Raw genomic sequence first — 20,340 nt, 5'->3', positions numbered from 1 at the left:
CGTGATCTACACGATCAAAAGCTTTTTCTTGGTCAATGGATATAATATCAATTTTAGTGTCATATAATTTACATACCTCAAACACATCTCTTATTAAAAACAAGTTGTCTAAAATTGATCTACCAGGTACACAGTAGGATTGATCAGGGGCAATTAAAATTTCAATAAATAGTTTCAGCCTGTTTGATAAAACCTTAGAGAATCTTATAGTCTGTACATAAAAGAGCAACTGGTCTCCAGTTTTTTAAGAGAGTCAAGTCACCCTTTATTGGCAGAAGGGAGAGAACTGCTCGCCTAGAAGAGACAGGGAGTTTTCCTTCATTAAAACATTGTTTAAAAACGTCCAGAAGGTCTTGTCCTAAAACATCCCAAAAGTGTTTAAAAAACTCTGGTGGTAACCCATCTATTCCTGGAGCCTTTCCAGGTGCCATCTGGGATACAGCAGCAGTCAGTTCATTTAGGTTTAGATTTGAGTTCAGGGTCTCCTGATCTTCTGGAGTGAGGCAAGGAAGCCCCTGCAGAAGCTCCTCGGTACTGTCCACACCACAGCCAACTGGCTTGAACAAGTCCGTGTAAAAGTCCACAGCATGGTTCCTCAGCTCAGCTGGATCTGAGGTCAATTGTCCATTTGGGAGTTTAAGGCAGATTATTTGTTTCCTCTGAGCGACAGACTTCTCCAAGCTAAAGAAGAAGGACGTGGGTGCATCCATTTCTTGGATATTTTTAAAACGGGCTCTGACTAAAGCTCCTTTGGCTCTCTCATGTAACAAAGAGTTCAGTTCAAGTCTTTTGGATTGAAGAGAAGTCTGTGAGGTTGCTTTGGAGATAGAAACATTTTCCAGATGTTTTATCTCTTCTTCCAGCTTCTGCACAGTTCTCTTAATGTTGGTGGAGGTACCAGAAGAATATTGCTGGCAAAAGTTCTTAATCTGGGCCTTTCCTACATCCCACCATTGAATAAATGTGGGGAAATCACATTTCTTTGATCTCCAGTGAATCCAAAACAACTTAAATTTTTCACAGAAGACAGAATCGTGTAACATTTTCACTTTAAAATCCCAAAAAGATTGTTGTTTCACAGTAGATAAAAGAGTAACTTCTATAGAAATTAAATGGTGATCTAAGAAACCAACAGGAAACATTTGACTATTTAAAACACGTGTGATGATGGAACCAGAGACATAAAACCTGTCTAACCTTGCAGCACTAACTTGACCATCAGAAACTTTAACCCAGGTATACTGCCTGCTTGAAGGGTTTTTCATTCTCCAAGCATCAACCAGGTCTTGCTTTCTTCAGCAGCTGAGACAGAAAACATGATGACCGAAGGTGTGGTTCTTCTCCAGTCCTGTCTAACTTAAAATCAGTGCAGCAATTCCAATCACCACCTAAAATAATAGTTTCCCCACAATCAATGCTTTTTAGTGTATCATCCAGAGTTTTAAATAGCCCCTCCCTTTCTAAGCCCTGGTTGGGAGCAACATTGGTGAAATGAAAAATAAAATCCTCCATCTGTGCTTTCACCAATAAGAGTTTGCCCTTTACAATTGCTTGAGATAAATGTTATATTTAGGGCAGAAGAAAACAAAATGGCAACCCCTGCACTAACATTTGTCCCGTGGCTAAGGACAAATTGTCCCCCCCACCATAAACCCCAGTCTATGCCATTCCCACTATCACGGAATAGTGATAGTGCTGCAGCTCGGCTACTAACAGGAACTCACAGGTTTGAGCACATTACTCCAGTTCTGTCCTCTCTTCACTGGCTTCCTGTACGTGTCAGAGTTGATTTTAAAATTCTCCTGCTGACATTTAAGTGTGTTAATGGCCTTGCACCATCATACCTCTCTGACCTTCTTCATCCTTATGCTCCTTCTCGGGCTTTGAGATCATCAGACCAGCTGCATTTGGTCGTACCAAAAACCAGCTGAAGCTCAGAGGAGATCGAGTATTTTCAGTCGTGGGCCCTAAACTCTGGAACAATCTGCCCATCAACATTTGACAGGCCACCTCAGTCTCTGCTTTTAAATCTCTCCTAAAAACACATCTGTACTCACTGACACATCTGTACTCACTGACATTTAACACAGGGTGATTGGATTTAGATCTGGTTTTTCATTGATGCTGATTCTGTTTATGGTTTTGTTATTATTCCTATTTAACACAAGGTCATCAGATCTGATTTAGTATTTTATTGTTTCTGACTGAGTTTATGCTTTTTGTTATTATTTCTTTGACTTTTGACACAACGTGATCTGATTTAGTTTTTCATTGTTTCTAATTATGTTTTTGGTTTTATATTTTTATTCCATGTGCTGTAAATATATCTTGCTACTTTTTATTTGATGATGTGATAATTTTGTTAAGCACTTTGGTAACAGTTTCTGTTTTAAATGTGCTCTATAAATAAATCTGACTTGACTTGACTTGATCACTGTGAGTTTCCTGCAAAAAAACTACATCCAACCTTTTTTTGTGTAATAGTTTCAGATATTAAAGCTCTTATGTGCATCTCTTCCCCCATTTATATTTAGAGGCCACCCTTAAACCCTTCATGTAAAAAGAGAAAAGAGCAGATGTGAGGCAGATGAGAGCAAGTGCACACAAAAAAACAGGCAAATTCTGTTTCATCATGATCTTATCTGGAAAGTTTCATTTTCTTTGCCAATTTTGATCGAGTTGTTCTTAAATTTTTCCTCAATAATGTGACATGTTTTTTGAGACGGTAACGTTTTTTCTCATCTAATAAATCCAAACTTACAGTTTTCTGATACATAGAGACAGACTTGATGAACTTCTCAAAGTCAGGAAAATGTTCCTCGACATCAACTGACGAGTGTCGTCCAGGAACTCATTAATCTCTTCAAGAGTATACAGGTTGTCAGTGTTAGAAATACTGCCAGCCACAGAGACACAGTCACAATCAGTTTCATATTCGTCATCTTCAGCCACTTTATCAGTCTGACCATCAGACCTTATCACCTCCATCTCCATACTGCTTGACTTAGACATGTCTTGTTCAGGTTGTTCAACATTAATATTCCTTATCCTGATGCATGCTCAATAATCCAGGTAGAAAAATCTAAAAAAAGTTAAAACTGGTCCTCTGGACATTCAAAAAAACAAAACAAAGCAAATCAACAAAAAAATGTAGAAACGTTTCGTCTCTCATCCGAGAGACTTCCTCAGTCTGAGGTGCTGTTTTCAGCTCAGCCTCTTAAATAGCACCTTCTCAGAGTGGATCAACCAGTTTGCTGCTGACAACCAGAACCAGCTGATCACATGCTCAAGAAGGACCATCAGCCTAACAATGGATCATTAGCACCTGATGGCTGTTTACTGTTCACAGAGGGCTGAGTGATACTAGCAATCACAGCATTGTAAGAGGGGGACAGTTGAACCTGGAGGCTCCACCCCTGTTTAACGATGGACGATTTCTTTTCACAAAGATGGCCTCCTTTACTCCTCTCTCAAACCATCGTTCCTCTCTGTCCAGGATGTGAACATCTTCATCCCTGAAAGAGTGACCTCTGGCCTGGAGATGAGTGTAGACCGCAGAGTCCTGGCCTGATGATGTTGATCTTCTGTGCTGGGCCATCCTTTTGGCCAGTGGCTGTTTAGTTTCCCCGATGTAAGACTGATCACCCTCCTGACACTGAACAGCATACACAACATTACTTTGTGCCGAGGGACTGGATCTTTGGGATGAACCAGTCTTTGCCGTAATGTATTGTGGGGTTTAAAAGCCACTGGGACGTTATGTTTAGTGGTGAGTGCATCCCTCTCCTCTCTACTGATGTTGGAAGGTGGTGGTTTGGCATTGCTGAGGCAGGCTGAAACTTTGATTCTAAGCTGTTCTGCTTCAGCCTCTTTAATTCTCACCACTCTTAGCAAGGACAAAAACATCATCATTCTCCCAGCAGACAAAGGAAGGTGCACAGTGATTTTGAACCAGAAAGACTATCATGAGAAAGTTATGACACTCCTTAGTGACTTAAACACTTATGAACCTCTGAAAAGAGATCCAGGAAGTGGTTACAAGAAGAAATTGATAGATTGCCTGAAAATTTTGGAGCAGGACAAGGCTATCGCATTATTCAACAACCAAAACAGATTTTTTTTTTTTTTAATGTGTAGTGAACTAAGCCTCAGGTCAAATCTGGCCCTGAGGGCCTTCCTGGGACAAGAACTGTATTTCATTGATTTGAGTCCAGAAACACAAAATCAAGTCCATCCAGAGACTTTCTAAGTGTGTCCTGCACTGATCAATTGAAAGAACACTCTCTTTTTTTATTATCATTACTATTTTACAAATGTCTTGATAAATCAAAAGTGTGTTTAATTCAAATCATTTTTAAATGTTGAAGTGAACTACTTATTTTAAATCAACTGTGAAACAGTATTAATGATTTTTAATCCTCATTCAAAGTAGAAATCTAGTTAATGTCTGTTACAGAGTAATTATTCATTTTCTTGATCTTCTGTCTGAAATGAGCAAGTTGTGATGTCGGTCAAAAGTCGGAGACAAACGCCAACAAGTTTATTGGAACGAACTGTCATGTTTTTAAATCCTCTCAGACAGAAACGGAGGAGCTGGCACCTGTTTCCTCCCATCTCGCCTAAACATTTCTCTGTCTGTTTCAGAAACATTTTCTGTCTGTTCCAAAACATTTTTCTGTTTTTCTGACTTCTAGTGACCTCTTACGTCATAAAAACACACCCCTGATTAGCTCTTTCAGCCAATCAGGACTTCCCAAATGAACCGGAAACAGAACTCTTTAAATGTCGACACTTCCTAGTTCCAACCAGTGCGGTGGGAGAGCAGTTCAGTTCGGAGGGCAGAACCGAACAGAAAAGTTGCTGGAGAGAACAGGAGGTTCCAGACATGATCCGAAGTTCTTCCGAGTCTTGTGGGAATTATGGAATCTTCCACATCTGAGTGGATCCTCTGACGGACTTACTCCTCATGTGAGTCCACCCGTGGGGTGAACGTGTGTTGAACGAAGTACTGTCACTACTTCGGACGATTCACAGCTGTTCCTACGGAGACGCTGGAAAGGTGGCGTTAAATGGAACTCCGTACCAGTGGAGACATCTTCTACAGGTAAAGAGTCGATTTCCACTACCTAAGTGTACCGAGGTGAAGCTGGGTTCGGACGGAGAGTGCCGTTCGTGTGTCGACACATTCCCTCATCCATCTTTCCCTCTATTTAAACTCCTTCATTTCCCATCTTTAAAACTCTTCTATCTTGCCAGTAATTAATCCAGATATTTTCAGAAATGTCTGTTGTAATTAAGCTGTGTTATTGCTTCAATCAGAATAATCACATGTACAATGTTTGATGTTAAACTTTGATTCTGTTAATAAATGACCGCATTCATTTGATGGGTCAAAGAAAATTAACGTCTCACGTCACTGATCTCTGTCACATATCTGTCAAGTAGCTCGAAAAAGAGAGAACCCGTTTAAATTAAGTATAATATCAGGTACTTGAACTAGTCCAGATATAATAACATGTAGTGGAGCTAACGAAGCTAACCGACCTGTCTCACTACAAATGTAATGGCTAGGTATTAAAAAACAAACATTTAGCTCTCCTCACTACCCAGTTATGTTGTTCTTATTTTGAAATGTAACCGGAAGTTCTGTGTTAAGAGGTGGAAAGAGAAGTTATGGAAACGCCGCTAATATTGAACTGGTTAACATCATAAACACAATATGTCTGTGGTTAACACAAACGCCTTGTTTTTTATCGTCCAGACTTTTTTTTTTGTCCAATCAGACATGGCCTTCCAGACACGCCCATTTTTTATTGACCCCTGACATGTTCCTGTTTTTAGTTTTCTACATTTGTCTTGGAATCTAGCTGTTTTTTATTTTGTTACCTTTTCCTTTTAGCCATCCTATTTGTTAAAAAAAATAAAAAAATAAAAAAAATAAAAAAAACTGTAGTATGCTTTTTTATAACTGTTTTGTTGTTGCTGTTGTCCATTGTTGTCATCTTTCTTTGTTGAAATCAGGTCTCTCTTGTAAATGAGTCTTCGAGGCTCAATGGGATTTACCTGTATAAATAAAGGTTGATTGATTTCTGTACCACAGACTGTACCCAGGGGAGGCCACACCTAGTCTGTATGGTTTACCTAAAATCCACAAACAAGGTGTACCTTTAAGACCAATCGTTAGCATGATTAACTCTGTCACTTACAATGTTTCCAAATATCTGGCGTCTGTACTCATCCCTTTAGTTGGCAGCTCAGAACACCACATACAGAACACCATGGACTTTGTGGACAAGGTGAGGGATGTCATCATGGAGACTGATGAAACAATGGTCTCTTTTGATGTCACATCACTCTTTACGTGCATTCCTGTTGATGATGCAGTAGAGGTGGTCAGTTTAAGATTAAAATCAGACACCACTCTGAGCAGCAGGACCACACTTTCCACAGAACAACTGTGTCAACTCTTGAAACTGTGCCTGCAGTCAACCTACTTCACATATGGGGAGCAATATTATAGGCAGAAACATGGGTGTGCTATGGGGTCTCCAGTTTCTCCTATTGTTGCCAACCTGTACATGGAGGAGGTAGAAAAGAGAGCCTTGACGTCCTTTTCAGGGACACCACCAAGTCATTGGTTCAGGTATGTTGACGACACCTGGGTTAAAATTAAATCTCAGGAAGTCCAACATTTTACTGAACACAACAACTCTGTGGATAAATACATCAAGTTCACACGAGAAGATGAAAAAAATGGCAAGTTGGCTTTCTTGGACTGTGTGGTCTCAGTCTCTGATAGAGGACTTTTGCAAACCGAGGTGTACCACAAACCCACCCACATAGACCAGTATTTGCAGTTTGACTCCCATCACCCTTTGGAGCACAAGTTAGGAGTCAACAGGACTCTGTACCACAGAGCAGACAGCGTCCCCACTAGCTCAAGAGCCAGGCAGAAGGAGAAATCCCACACAAGACAGGCTCTAGAGCAATGTGGATATCCTAACTGGGCCTTCCTGAAAGCAGAGAAGAAACCCAAACAGGACTCCAGTCAGCCAACAGGTGAAAAGGAGGAACCCAGACCCAGACCAGTGGTCATTCCATATGTTGAGGGAGTATCAGAGAAACTGAGACGTTAATTTTCTAAACATAAGGTCCCAGTGACTTTTAAACCCTAAAATACATTACGGCAAAGACTGGTTCATCCCAAAGATCCAGTCCCTAGGCACAGAGTAATGTTTTGTATGCTGTTCAGTGTCAGGAGGGCTGTGATCAGTCTTACATCGGGGAAACAAAACAGCCACTGGCCAAAAGGATGGCCCAGCACAGAAGAGCAACATCATCAGGCCAGGACTCTGCGGTCTACACTCATCTCCAGGCCAGCGGTCACTCTTTCAGGGATGAAGATGTTCACATCCTGGACAGAGAGGAATGATGGTTTGAGAGAGGAGTAAAGGAGGCCATCTTTGTGAAAAGAAATCGTCCATCATTAAACGGGTGGGGGCCTCCGTGTTCAACTGTCCCCCTCTTACAATGCTGTGATTGCTAGTATCACTCAGCCCTCTGTGAGTAGTAAACAGCCATCAGGTGCTAATGATCCATTGTTAGGCTGATGGTCCTTGTTGACCATGTGAGCAGCTGGTTTTGGTTGTCAGCAGCAAACTGGTTGATACACTCTGAGAAGGTGCTATTTAAGAGACTGAGCTGAATACAGCACCTCAGACTGAGGAAGTCTTTCGGATGAAAGATAAAACGTTTCTACATTTAGAAAAAAAATTTTTTTTGAATGTCCAGATGACCAGATTTAACTTTTTTAGATTTTTCTACCTGTATTATTTAGCATGCATCAGGATATTTTCCATCTAATATTAAAGTCAATGGATGGAATCAATGAGTGTAACCACACTGATTCTTCCAAGGAAATTTAAATAAATGGACTGTACTTATATGGCACCTTTCTATCTAAGCAAGATACTCAAAGTGCTTTACACTACAATCTGTGACTTGTTTATCCATTCATACAGCACTCTACTAGATTTCTACAAAGATTAGTCAGAGCTTTATCACTTCCATACACCGATGGGACACACATCAGAGGCATTTAGGGGTTCAGTGTATTGACCAGGGACACTTCGGCATGTGACTCTTGATGGAATTGAACCCCCAACTCTCGCATTGGAGAGACCCCTCAGCCACAGCCGCCCCTAATATAGTAATGAGGACAGCTTGGCGGGTCAACTTTGGCCTGCGGGCCCCACTTGGGGGTACCGGTATCTCTGATGCAGATAACAGTTCTTATATGTCCCTGTATACATTAAAATAAAATGTGCAATGTGCACCCATGATGAGGTTTGCTACAGTTTTCAGTTTTATTAAAAGTTGGACGGCTGCAGACAGGAATGATTTTCCACGTCTCTCAGTTCTGCAGCATAGATGGATCAGCATATTACTGAAGGAGTTCCTTCTGCTGCTCACTTGCTCGTGTAAAGGATGAGATGGACAATCTAATATTGTCTTTATTTGAGACAGTGTTCTCCTATTCAGCACCACTGGACAACAGTCCAGTGTCTTGCTTTCCCGAGTGAGGTAGCCACAGGACATGTGCCACGCCCTCACCGCAGCCTTTCCTCCAACGGGTCTCAAAACTAATCCTATAGCTCAGGTATTACCCGCAGCCGTTTCCTAGGACAGTTTTAGTTTTAAGGCTGTAATGAGATGATTCACCCAGACTGTTAACTACCTCCGATCCTTGCACCACAACCCAAGTCTCACCTCGTGCCTTGCCCGACCTAGCAGCAGGAGTGGGGACGTTTAGCAGACGAGGAAGCGCAAGTTAACGGTAGCTCATCTCCTGATTTAGCGCTGAAATTGTTGATCGATCTGGCATTGTTTAGAGCCTCGGCACAAGGCTCATGGAGGTTGTTTTGTAATCAAAAGCTAATAAAACCGTTTAAAACCTCCCATGTTTCTGTTGTTTCATTGAACCAAGTTTTCCACTTCCAAGAACAAAAGGGGTGTTTGAAATAAGAATCCAGAATTTTACGTTTTGCTTTGCTTTAATCAATAACTTTTGCAGGGGAACAGCGGTATAGCACAATAATGATTACACTCGATTACAAAGAGATTACATGATGAATAATTTTCAGGAGGAGGCAGATCTTTTAGTTAACCAACTTCCAATCTCTGTCCGTGAGGCTGACACATTATCCAGTTTTAAAACTAGGCTTAAGACTTTCCTTTTCGCTAAATCCTATAGTTAGGGTCGGCTTGGGTTTCCTGAGCTGTCCCTTAGTTATGCTGCTATAGGCTTAGACTTCTGGAGGACAAACTGACCACAATTTTCACTCTGCTACCGTCTTTAATTACTCTGTTCAACCTGTTGTGTATTTATAATTATTTTTTCTATCCTTAACATGTTTTTTTTTTTGTCCAGATTTTGTACAGATACACCTGTACCTATATCTGGACCTGGATCTATACCTGGACCTACCATTCTGTGTTCGTCTGTTTCTCCTTCCTGTCCTCTCAACCAGCCGGTCAAAGCAGATGGTCTCTTGTCCTGAGCTGGTTCTGCTGGAGGTTTCTTCCTGTTAAAAGGGAGTTTTTCTTTCCACTGTTGCCACTGTGCTTGCTCAGGATGGGAGACTGCAACAAAGCCAAGATTCAACTTGTCTGCTGGATTCCTTAGATAGAGAACTTTACTAATTGGCTTTTATGTATGTGAATGTTTCTGTAAAGTGCCCTGAGACAACTTTGTTGTGATTTGGCGCTATAGAAATAAACCGAATTGAATTGAATTGAATGTAAACAACCGTAATGAAAGTCACTGTGAACTCGCGGGGTAGATAATGTGGCAGACATTTCACTGTTATTCGCTCCAGAGCCTTCGAGCATGAGTTGTTTTACCACAGTACAGTTTGTACACCAACTTTTACTCACGTAAATGCACACTCCACCTCCCCGTGATTTCCCGTGATAATATGGATTGGTGAAAATAAGGTTTAATTATGAATTATGGAAAATAGCTCATATAAAGATGGCTAGAATTTCTGTTAGATGTGGCCATAAGCTGATAAATAATATATTTTCAAGGACTGCTAACTGTAAAATCAAACCAGGACACTGTCTGCTGTCAGTAGGAAAATAGTTACTTATTTCTAATGAGGCCTTTAATGACAAACAAAACATCAAAAATGTTCTTGCTCAGGTAACTGAAGTTAAATTATAGTTCACATCATTTGAGTGTTTGTGGGGATCATATAACAATTAATAATGAGTGAAAGCGTAACTTAATAGGTCAGAGCGACCCTGGCTCTTAGTGGAGCAATTTTAAAAACCTGATAATGTGCTAAGTTAGAGAGTGAAGGATGATCTCCTGTGGTATTTTGGTGTTGCTCCACCCTGTCATGAATACAGCACAGCAAACACAGCTACTGCTGTATGCATGTCAGTTAGTCCATAATCTAGGACACCAGTGGGACATCCACCTGAATTACTGACGGCTTCTCTCCCAGCAGATATGGTCTGATGGTCTCACAGCACTGGAGGAATCAAAGAACATGATCCTCGCTGAGCTTGCTGGCTTGTCTTGGTGGGTGTATACTTAGGTTGTTTTCACACCTGATAGTCCGGTAGACTCGGTTCGCTTGGGGACCAATATTCATGACATTTTGTTACATTTGAGCTGGTGCGTTTGCATTCACACTGCACTGTGCAGTCGAGTCAACCTGTTGAACCAACCTGTTCCCCCACTCGCCTGTGGGGGTGCTGCACCAAGAACTACTGAAAGAAACGACACAAAAACCTCTGAAGAAGACACTTCTTCTTTTGGAAATAAAAACAAAAACGGAGTGGCGTCAAGTTTTAGCAGTTTTAGGAGTTATATTTTGTCATTTTTTAACAATGGACTCAGCATGAGTGGAAGATGAGGAAGAAGACCATGAAGAATATTGTTTTTCACACAAGGCAGCTGACGGCTCCATATGAGCTCAGAGAAATGTGTGTTTGTTTGGCCTGCGCTGTACTCCACTTCTTGCTTGTGGAGCGGTGCCCGTTTTGTTTACATTCACACTGTACTCGAACCGTGCTGGAGTTTTCTTCTACCGGACCAAGACCTAGGTTTTAGACCGGGCCAGAGTTCACCTTTTTGTTCCGAGAGAGAGTTCGATGGAGAGTTCTCACCTCCCCAAACGAACCGGACTTCCTAGGCAAACGGGCTAGAGTTTGGGACAAAAGGGCTGGTGTGAATGCACCCTTAGTTGAGCAAGTTGATAATTGCATCCCCCACTTCAAGATGTGGCTGGAACTGAATGGGATCCTGAAAAGGTTGAAGCTGCTCTAAAATTAGTCTCCAACGTCATCAAGATATGTAACATCAGCACCATGGGCCTGTAGTTCTTGAGGTCACTGGGAAAAATTTTCTTGTCCCAGGAACGGGTCACATTGTTGCACACAACACAGGAACCTTCTGAAGACTCAAGCTCATATTGAAGATGTGATGAAAGACTCCACACAGGTCTTGAGGGTGCCACAGTTAAGGCCCTATTTACACAACATTGTTTTGGAGTGAAACTGTAGCATTGCTGCTGCATTTCAGCTGTTCCTGTACACAACCACAGAGGTTGTTTTCTTTGTACTGAAGCTTTTTGAAACAAGGACTCAGAGTGGAGGATTAGACAAGCAATTGAACAGCTGGACCTAATAACTAATAAAGTGGCTTGGATTGGATATTTTTGTTTTAATTGTTGCATTTGCATATTTTCATTATTGGTCGTGGATTTCAGACAGATCAAGCACACCTACCCTAACACCCCCACATCCCCAAACATAGGAGGATCTGCGGTGGAAGTGGTCTACAGTCAAGCCCCCAGTATACTCTTGCGTACGTCCGTCGGAGGTATATACGTACATATGCAGAGGGTTCAGACTTCATACTCGAGCATCCACCCTGAACGGCTGCAGTCAGCTCCACGGACAAGGGGCGTTTACCTTCGGGACAAATTGAGGTCGCTGATAGGTCATTTGCTGACACGCCTACTGGATTGATTGACATGTTGGGAAAAAAAAAAAGAAAAAAAAAAGAAATGCGAGCTGGCAGCCCCAGCTGCAGCGGTGTTCTGTGTTTATATATTGTTAATAAAAAGTTCTAAAAAATAAGAAAAACAGGGAGCGCTGGCCCTGCAGCCCACACATCAGACCAGCCCACCAGGAAATCTCCAGACCCTCCCGCAGCCACACTGGACCTGATTTTAATTCACTTGTGACAAATTCCTTAATTTCTCAACATTTCAGTCATGGCATCAATGGAGGAGGAAGAGATCACTGCCTCTTGGCAAAAAACAAACAAAAGAAAAGGCCAGATCAGGGATGAAGAAGGGGAATTTAATGCATTGGTGTTGCATACAAAACAGTCTGTCGCCGGGCAGTTTATTATGCGAGTACGCCGTCATAAAAATGGAGCTTTGCGTGGACATGCCCTGCGGAGGTATGCACATACCTCCGCGTACGGACGTATGTGGGAGTATACTGGGGGCTTTACAAGTACTTGGGTGTACACCTGAACAACAACCTCAGCTGGAGCAACAACACCACCAGCCTGATGAAGAAAGATCATCAGAGACTCTACTTCCTCAGACAGCTGAGGCGAGCTGGTCTGGAAGCTCAGTCCTCACCTCCTTCTACAGGTGTGCAGTGGAGAGCATCCTGTGCTCCAGCATCAACGTGTGGCATGGAGGCTGCACAGCTGCAGAAAGAAAAGCTTTGCAGAGAGTGGTGAAGGCTGCACAGAAATCTGTTGGAGTCAGTCTCCCCACCATCACAGACATCTACACCTCCAGATGCAGGAAGAGGTCTACCTGCATCATGAAGGACCCCACTCACCCAGCACACACACTTTTTGCCCCACTCCCCTCAGGAAGGAGGTTAAGGAGCATTAAGTGTAGAACCACTAGACTGAGGAACAGCTTCTACCCTGAGGCTGTTAGACTCATGAATCTCTAACCAGAATAACCACTATAAAAAAGAAAAATCACTGTAATGCCACTTTAATTGGTGGCATGTGACTTATCTGTGCTGCTGATTATCCATGCTGCTGATCTCATGCTGATGATTATCTCATGCTACTGTATTCATTCATACCCATCTGCTCACACAGACTCATGTTCGGGCTGCGGATGTTATGCCGTATTGTTTAACATTATTATTGTTGGTGTATAGATCTTTTAGCGTATTGTTTAGCATTTGTTTAGTGCAGGGGTGCCCAACCTTTTTTGAACCAAGAGCTACTTTTGAAGTCGGCAATTTGCCGAGAGCTACTCGTCCAGTCTCATTATCAACAAACATAATTTTTCATCAATCCCTACTCCTCACTTCTTTAAAGTAAATAAAACAGAACGTGATGTGTCTATAGGAGACAACTTTTTATGCAAGCTGTATAAAATAAATGTGTCTCTACCTTAGTGGGACTTCTGACACTGAGAGGAGGAGGCCAGGGTCTCATAAGCTGGGCAGTATGAGGTGGTTGCGAGGCGCAGGCAGGTCTCCAGATGATCATCATTCATTGTGGATCTGTTTTTGGACTTGATGATTTTCATGTGTGAAAAAGCAGACTCACACAGGTAGGTAGATCCAAAAAGTGCTGTTAAGTTCAAAGCACATCTTCGGATGTTAGGATACTTTTCTTCTGACAGCAGACTCCAGAACTCTCCATCCACGCCAGGTGATGCTCTGGATTTGATCCCAATGTCATTTTGCAGACTCAACACCTCATTTTCAACACCAGAGCTGTCCAGCTGAAACACGGACACCAATTTGGACACAATGTCATCCACATCAACATTTCCAAAAGGATAACACATGTAGCTGGTAACAGGCTCGATGGAGGAAAAGTCAGTAAATCGTCTCTCAAATTCTGCTGAGATGCTCTGAACCTGCTTAGAATAGTGTGCACTGTCCAGTTGTGGGACTTCTTTCCCTTGGCGCTGCAGCTCTGCCTCCATGTGTGGGAAGTTTCGCAGGTCCCTGCGTTGCAGCCGACTTGTGAGCAGTTGCAGCCTGCTTTTGAAGGTGCTCACAGAACTGATCATGTGGATTATGTTTTTGTCCTTTCCCTGAAGCTCCAAATTCAGTTCATTGAGCAGGCTGGTGAGATCTGTGAGGAAGGCTAAATCCAAAAGCCACTGGGTGTCCTCTAGTTTTGAATGTTCACCATGATCTGACAGCTTCAGAAAATCCCTGATCTCAGGCAACAGCTCACTGAATCTGTCCAGAAATGTACCTCTGCTTAGCCACCTGACGTCCATGTGCAGCAGCAGGTCTGTGTGGTCTGCTCCTGCCTCCTCCAAGTGAGCCCGGAACAACCTCCTCTGCAGACTCCTGGCCCTTATAGAGCACACAGTTTTCATGGCAACATCCATCACTTCCTTCATGTTTAAAATCTTCCCACACAGGGCCTGTTGGTGGATGATGCAGTGATAGTGCAAAATGTCTGGGAAAGCATCATTCTGCTTGCAGAGTGCAACAAATCCACTGGTGTGACCAGTCATTGCTGGAGCGCCATCACTTGTTATAGAAATTAGTTTAATGAGGGGCAAGTTGCTTTTATTAACAAACTCCATAAACACATTAAAAATATCTTCTCCTCTTGTGTGTCCCTTCAAAGGCAAGATGGTGAGCAGCTCCTCTTTTGCACTCATGTCTGCAAAGGCCATTCTGATAAAAACACACAGCTGGGCTACATCCACCATGTCTGTCGACTCATCAAACTGAAGAGAGAAACACTCACATTGTTCCACGTCCTTTTTTAGCTGCTCCTCCACATCCACAGCCATTCCCTCACATCGCCGTGTCACTGTTTGTCTGGACAACTGCACGTCTTTAATAGCAGCTACGATCTCACTTTTATTTTTAAAATCATGAAAAAGCGCATCTGCAGCCTCAATAAACGCTTCTTTCATAACTTGGCCATCGCTGAAAGACTTCTTATGTTGAGCCAGGATGCGGCTAACACGGTAGGAAGCTATCGTAGCAGCTTTACCTTTTGTGCTGGGCCGAGTGAAGACTGATTGCTGGGCTGCAAGCTTGTTTTTTAGCTCCCGCACTTTCTGAGTCCGTAAAGAACTTTTAAGAGGGAAATCTGTCTCAAACCGTTGGTGCATCGTCTTGAAATGCCGCTCCAAGTTACACTTTTTGGGTAAGGCAACGCTCGAATTACAGATGAGGCAAATAGACTTCGAATTAGAATAAACAAAAAAATACTCCTCCTCCCACTCTGTGTGAAAATAATACGTTTTCGTTTGCTTGTTCGCTAGTTTTCCATCCATGTTTTCTGCGCACCGACATTACTCCACTACTGAGCCTAAAGTCTCGGGAGAGCGCTGTGTCACCGCACCCAAAACTCGCGAGACTATGTCTGTGAGAATACAAGTCAAGGCTTCGCTTCGCGGGCGACTGGGAACCAGCTGCGAGCGACTGGTTGGGCACACCTGGTTTAGTGCATATCTTACAGTATATCTTAGATCCTTATATACTGTTTCTTTTTACATTTTATATTTTGTTGCTAGTTTTGGATGTAACGGGTACCCTGAGTGCATAATTTTTTTCCACCTTATGTACCACATGTGATGTGAATGACAATAAAATTGATTTGAACTTGAACTTGAACTTGTTGTGATGTAAAAAAAAAAAAAACTTGTAACTGTTCAATGATTGAGTTCCAGTTGTTTCACAAACATATAAAAATACAAACACACAAGCACATTCAGAAACTGCAGGCTTTTCAGATGTTTTTTAGACAGGTCAGTTCAACACTTTTTTTGGTCAGTAATCACCCCATAAATCAGCTGTTATAGAACCAGCTTGTCACAGTGTGGAAGTTATTAAAGTTAACGGTCTGTGCTATCTGTGAGTTTTTTAAAGAAGTCTAAGGAAAAAAAATAGGAGGTGACTAAAAGAATGCATTTTCTATAAAAGAATATCTGCTTTCCATATAGATCAAGAACCATAATTATACATTCACTTCTCACCCTGACAGCTGAGTCCATAGAAACCCGGAGCGCAGGTGTCACAGTGGTCTCCGGTGAATCCTGGTTTACAGATGCAGGTTCGAGTTCGAGGGTCCGGCCTGCAGGAGTTATCCACTGTACCTGCTGCACTGCACTCACAGTCTGGGTACAGAAACAAATACAGTTAGTACATTTGAAAAGTCTTTTAACTTTTTTCTCTGTTAAAGTAATAAAGTTGTAACAAAGACTACCTGAGCACCTGCGTTTTTTATCTGAAAGAGTTGACCTTATTAATAGTAATGTAACCAAAAAACTGTCACCACACAATATAATACAACTTTATTTATAACGCACTTTAAAACAACACCGTTGGCCAAAGTGCTGTACACCAACACATACAAGCATAAAAACTATGAACTCAACAAACACCATAAAGTAATGAACTACCTAATCATAAAGCAGCAAACAGTAACAACAATAAAACAAATAACATAAAAACAGTAAAGCCAACATTTCAAGCTGCGTTAAAAGCCAAAGAGAAAAAAAAGAGTCTTCAGAGCAGATTTAAAAACAGGAAGTGAGTCAACTTGTCTGACGTGCAGAGGCAGCTCGTTCCACAGTTCAGGGGCAGCGACTGAGAACGCTCGGTCACCTCTCAGCCTCCTGTTGGACTTTGGGACAGCCAGCAGCAGCTGATCAGCTGACCTAAGAGAGCGTGAGGGATTGTACGGCTGGAGAAGGTCGGACAGGTACTGTGGGGCGAGACCATGAAGACATTTGAATACAAACAAAAGAACCTTAAAATTAATCCGGAAACGAACTGGGAGCCAGTGTTGTGATTTTAGGACAGGGGTGATGTGCTCTCGTTTTCTGGTGCCAGTTAAAAGACGAGCAGCAGCGTTCTGAACCAGCTGAAGTCGAGTCAGCAATGACTGGCTCAGACCCACATAAAGTGAATTCAGAATAAGAATGCCTTTATTGTCATTATACGAAGTACAATGAAATTAAGAGCCACTCTTTTTTTCAGTGCAAAAACACGCCTTACGAAAACACACACTAAAAATATTAAAAATGTAACGCAATATAGATATAATAATGAAAGTAAAAAAATACAAGTATTTCACAATTGTATTGCACATTATGGATATTAGTGAGGTAGTTAAGGTGACTGAGAGTATGAAATGTCAGTAGTGTTGCACAGTAGAAGTCCAGGTGTTTGGGAGGTTATATTATTAAATTAGTGCATGTGTGAGTTCAGTGTGGTGATGGCTTTTGGGAAAAAACTGTTCTTGAATCTGTTTGTTCTTGTTCTGATGCACCTGTAGCGTTTCCCTGAAGGTAACAAGTCAAACAGTTCAAAACCCGGGTGTGAACAGTCCTTGATTATGTTTTCTGCTCTGTTGAGGCAGCGTGATGTGTAAATGTCCATCAGGGAGGGGAGAGGGCAGCCAATTATCTTTTGTGCTGTCTTGAGTACTCTCTGAAGCCTCTCCCTGTCAGCCAGGGTGCAGCTGCCGTACCATACTGAGATACAGTACGTCAGCAGGCTCTCCATGGACGAGTGGTAGAAGATCAGCAGCAATTTTGTGTTCAGGTTGTGCTTCTTAAGGACTCTTAAGAAGTGTAGTCTCTGCTGAGCCTTCTTGATGACCGCTGTGGTGTTCTCTTTCCAGTTTAGGTCAGCAGAGATATGGACACCAAGAAATCTGAAAGTGTGAACCCTCTCCACGCACTCGCCATTGATGTAAAGGGGGGCTAGGTTGGTGCTGCGCTTCCTGAAATCAATAATCACCTCCTTGGTTTTTTTGATATTCAGAGCCAGATTTTTCTCTGAGCACCAGGTTGCTAGCTCCAGGACCTCCTGTCTGTAAAATGTCTCATCTCCCTTAGAGATTTGTCCGACCACTGTGGTGTCATCAGCGAACTTGATGATGAGGTTGTTGTTGTGGGCCGGGCTGCAGTCATGGGTGTAGAGACAGTACAGCAGGGGGCTCAGCACACAGCCCTGTGGGGAGCCAGTGCTCAGCATACGAGTGGAGGAGAGGTGGGGACCAAGTCTTACAGACTGGGGCCGATTGGTTAGGAAGTCTTTTATCCAGGCACATGTGAGTGGGGGGAGGCCGAGATTGTCCAATATATTTATAAGAATGTCCGGAATGATTGTGTTAAAGGCCGAGCTGTAATCCACAAAGACCATTCAAACGTAGCTATGCTGTTGTTCCAGGTGGCTCAGCGCGGTGTGGAGAGCTACTGCAATAGCATCCTCTGTGGACCTGTTGGTGCGATATGCAAACTGGTAGGGGTCAAAGTTCGGAGGGAGATAGTCCTTGATGTGCTGGAGAACCAGTCTCTCAAAGCACTTCATGATTACCGGACTGAGAGCCACCGGTCGGTAATCGTTCAGGCTGGTGATGGTAGGCGTTTTCAGCACTGGGATGATGGTTGCAGATTTTAAGCAGGGAGGGATGACAACCTGGGCCAGGGAGAGATTGAAAATTCTGGTGAAGGTGGGGGCGAGCTGGAGGGCACATGCTTTGAGCACCCTGCCAGGTACTCCATCTGGGCCAGTAGCTTTCCTGGGGTTCACTGATTGGAGGGAATGTCTAACATCATGCTCCTGTACAGTGAGTGGAGTGGTGCAGTAATCGGGTGGGTGTGGGAGCAGGGCAGGATCAGATGGGTGCTGCTGTGGTGCATCAAAGTGTGCAAAGAAGCAGTTTAGCTCCTCAGCTAGTGAATTGCAATAGTCCAGATGAGTTGTGATGAAATCATGGATTAAAATCTCAAAATGATGTTGTGACAGGAATGGCTTCACCTTGGCCAGTTGTCTCAGGTGATAAAAGCTGGACTTGACCACAGATTTAATCTGAGCATCCAGTTTAAAATCATTGTCCAACCATAGAAGGTTTTGATTCTGACTCTGACCTTGAGAATCCTCTCAACTGATTATTCTCAGTTCGATGTTTCTAATGTTATTTTGACAAATTAGCACCGTTGTTTTGAAATGTGATTAATGTGAATAACACACATCAAACATTTCTCTTGTTGTTGTTTTTTTACTGTAGGCCTAAGCTTTTTAATTTATTATATCTGAAATGTATGGGTGCATTCTGACACATCAGCAGTTGTGCGTACGCTCTGTAGAGCTGGCTGGAGATGCTCCTGTGTGTAACGTGAACTGTCCGCAGGGCATGCCGCTGAAGGTGTTGGACGAAGACACTTCATCCCCGCAGGACATGCTGTCCATGTCTCTGCTGGGCAGGAGTGTGTGCGTGAGCTGGTGCGCGTGCTGCAGTTGGAACATAGATTCCACAGACTGGGTCCGCCGGGCCAAGGACAACGTCTCCTCTCGTTGTATTTGTAATAAATAATCAAAATAAAAATGTACGATGACTTTGGACTTTTAGGGGCGGAGAACTGAGTTGCCGAATCCGAGTAAACAGTTGCCGAAATGCACCCAGTCAAAATGAGAGAGTTCCTGAATCTTGTTCCGGCAGGATCCAGCTCAAATTAAGCCCTGGGTCAGACTACAGAGCAGCGCTATTCAACACAACTGCTCAGGGGGCCACAGTTTCTGACATCCAACAATTGAAATCATTATGTAAGTAAACCAAGTATTACAATGATCTGTTACCTTTTAAATTTGTTTGTTTTATTGAATTGAATCATAAATGCAATAAACATAATATTTTATCTATTTTTTATTTTAATGAAGTCATTGGCGGGCAGGATTTAAGTCATTCACAGTCCAAAAATGGCCCGCTGGCCGCCTGTTGAGTAGCCCTGTAGAGCATGTTTAAACACACAAGTACAGATACTATTATGGATCTGATTAGCTGGACTTTCAACAAAATCGACAAAATCTTTTCAACAAAACGACAGGGTCCTGGAGAAGCCTCTTGCCCAGCTAAGACTCACGCTGTGCGGTACATCAGAGATCAGGTGATCTGTCTGATCTGCCATGACAAAGCTTCAGAGTTTGTCCTGATGCATGCTCAATAATCCAGGTAGAAAAATCTAAAAAAGTTAAATCTGGTCCTCTGGACATTCAAAAAAACAAAAAGCAAAACAACAAAAAAATGTAGAAACGTTTCGTCTCTCATCCGAGAGACTTCCTCAGTCTGAGGTGCTGTATTCAGCTCAGTCTCTTAAATAGCACCTTCTCAGAGTGGATCAACCAGTTTGCTGCTGACAACCAAAACCAGCTGATCACATGCTCAAGAAGGACCATCAGCCTAACAATGGATCATTAGCACCTGATGGCTGTTTACTATTCACAGAGGGCTGAGTGATACTAGCAATCACAGCCTTCTTGAGCATGTGATCAGCTGGTTCTGGTTGT

At 42.6% G+C, this 20,340-nt stretch overlaps 1 protein-coding gene across 1 annotated transcript in view; it reads right to left on the bottom strand.

The window, feature by feature from the left end:
• The window catches only part of LOC119417417 (laminin subunit alpha-5), a gene marked incomplete at its 3' end in the record, with an annotated part of 231,477 nt that overhangs the window by 16,573 nt on the left and 194,564 nt on the right, over positions 1-20,340 (bottom strand). The window contains 1 exon segment of the mRNA XM_037684619.1: positions 16,020-16,160. Within this exon segment, the coding sequence (XP_037540547.1) occupies positions 16,020-16,160 (141 nt within the window).

Source organism: Nematolebias whitei, chromosome 11, assembly GCF_014905685.2.
Source record: "Nematolebias whitei isolate Nwh7 chromosome 11, NemWhi1, whole genome shotgun sequence".
In the NCBI taxonomy this organism is placed as follows: domain Eukaryota; kingdom Metazoa; phylum Chordata; class Actinopteri; order Cyprinodontiformes; family Rivulidae; genus Nematolebias; species Nematolebias whitei.
The sequence above is the reverse complement of the archived record's forward strand: the minus strand, read 5'-3'. Positions and strand labels throughout refer to the sequence as shown.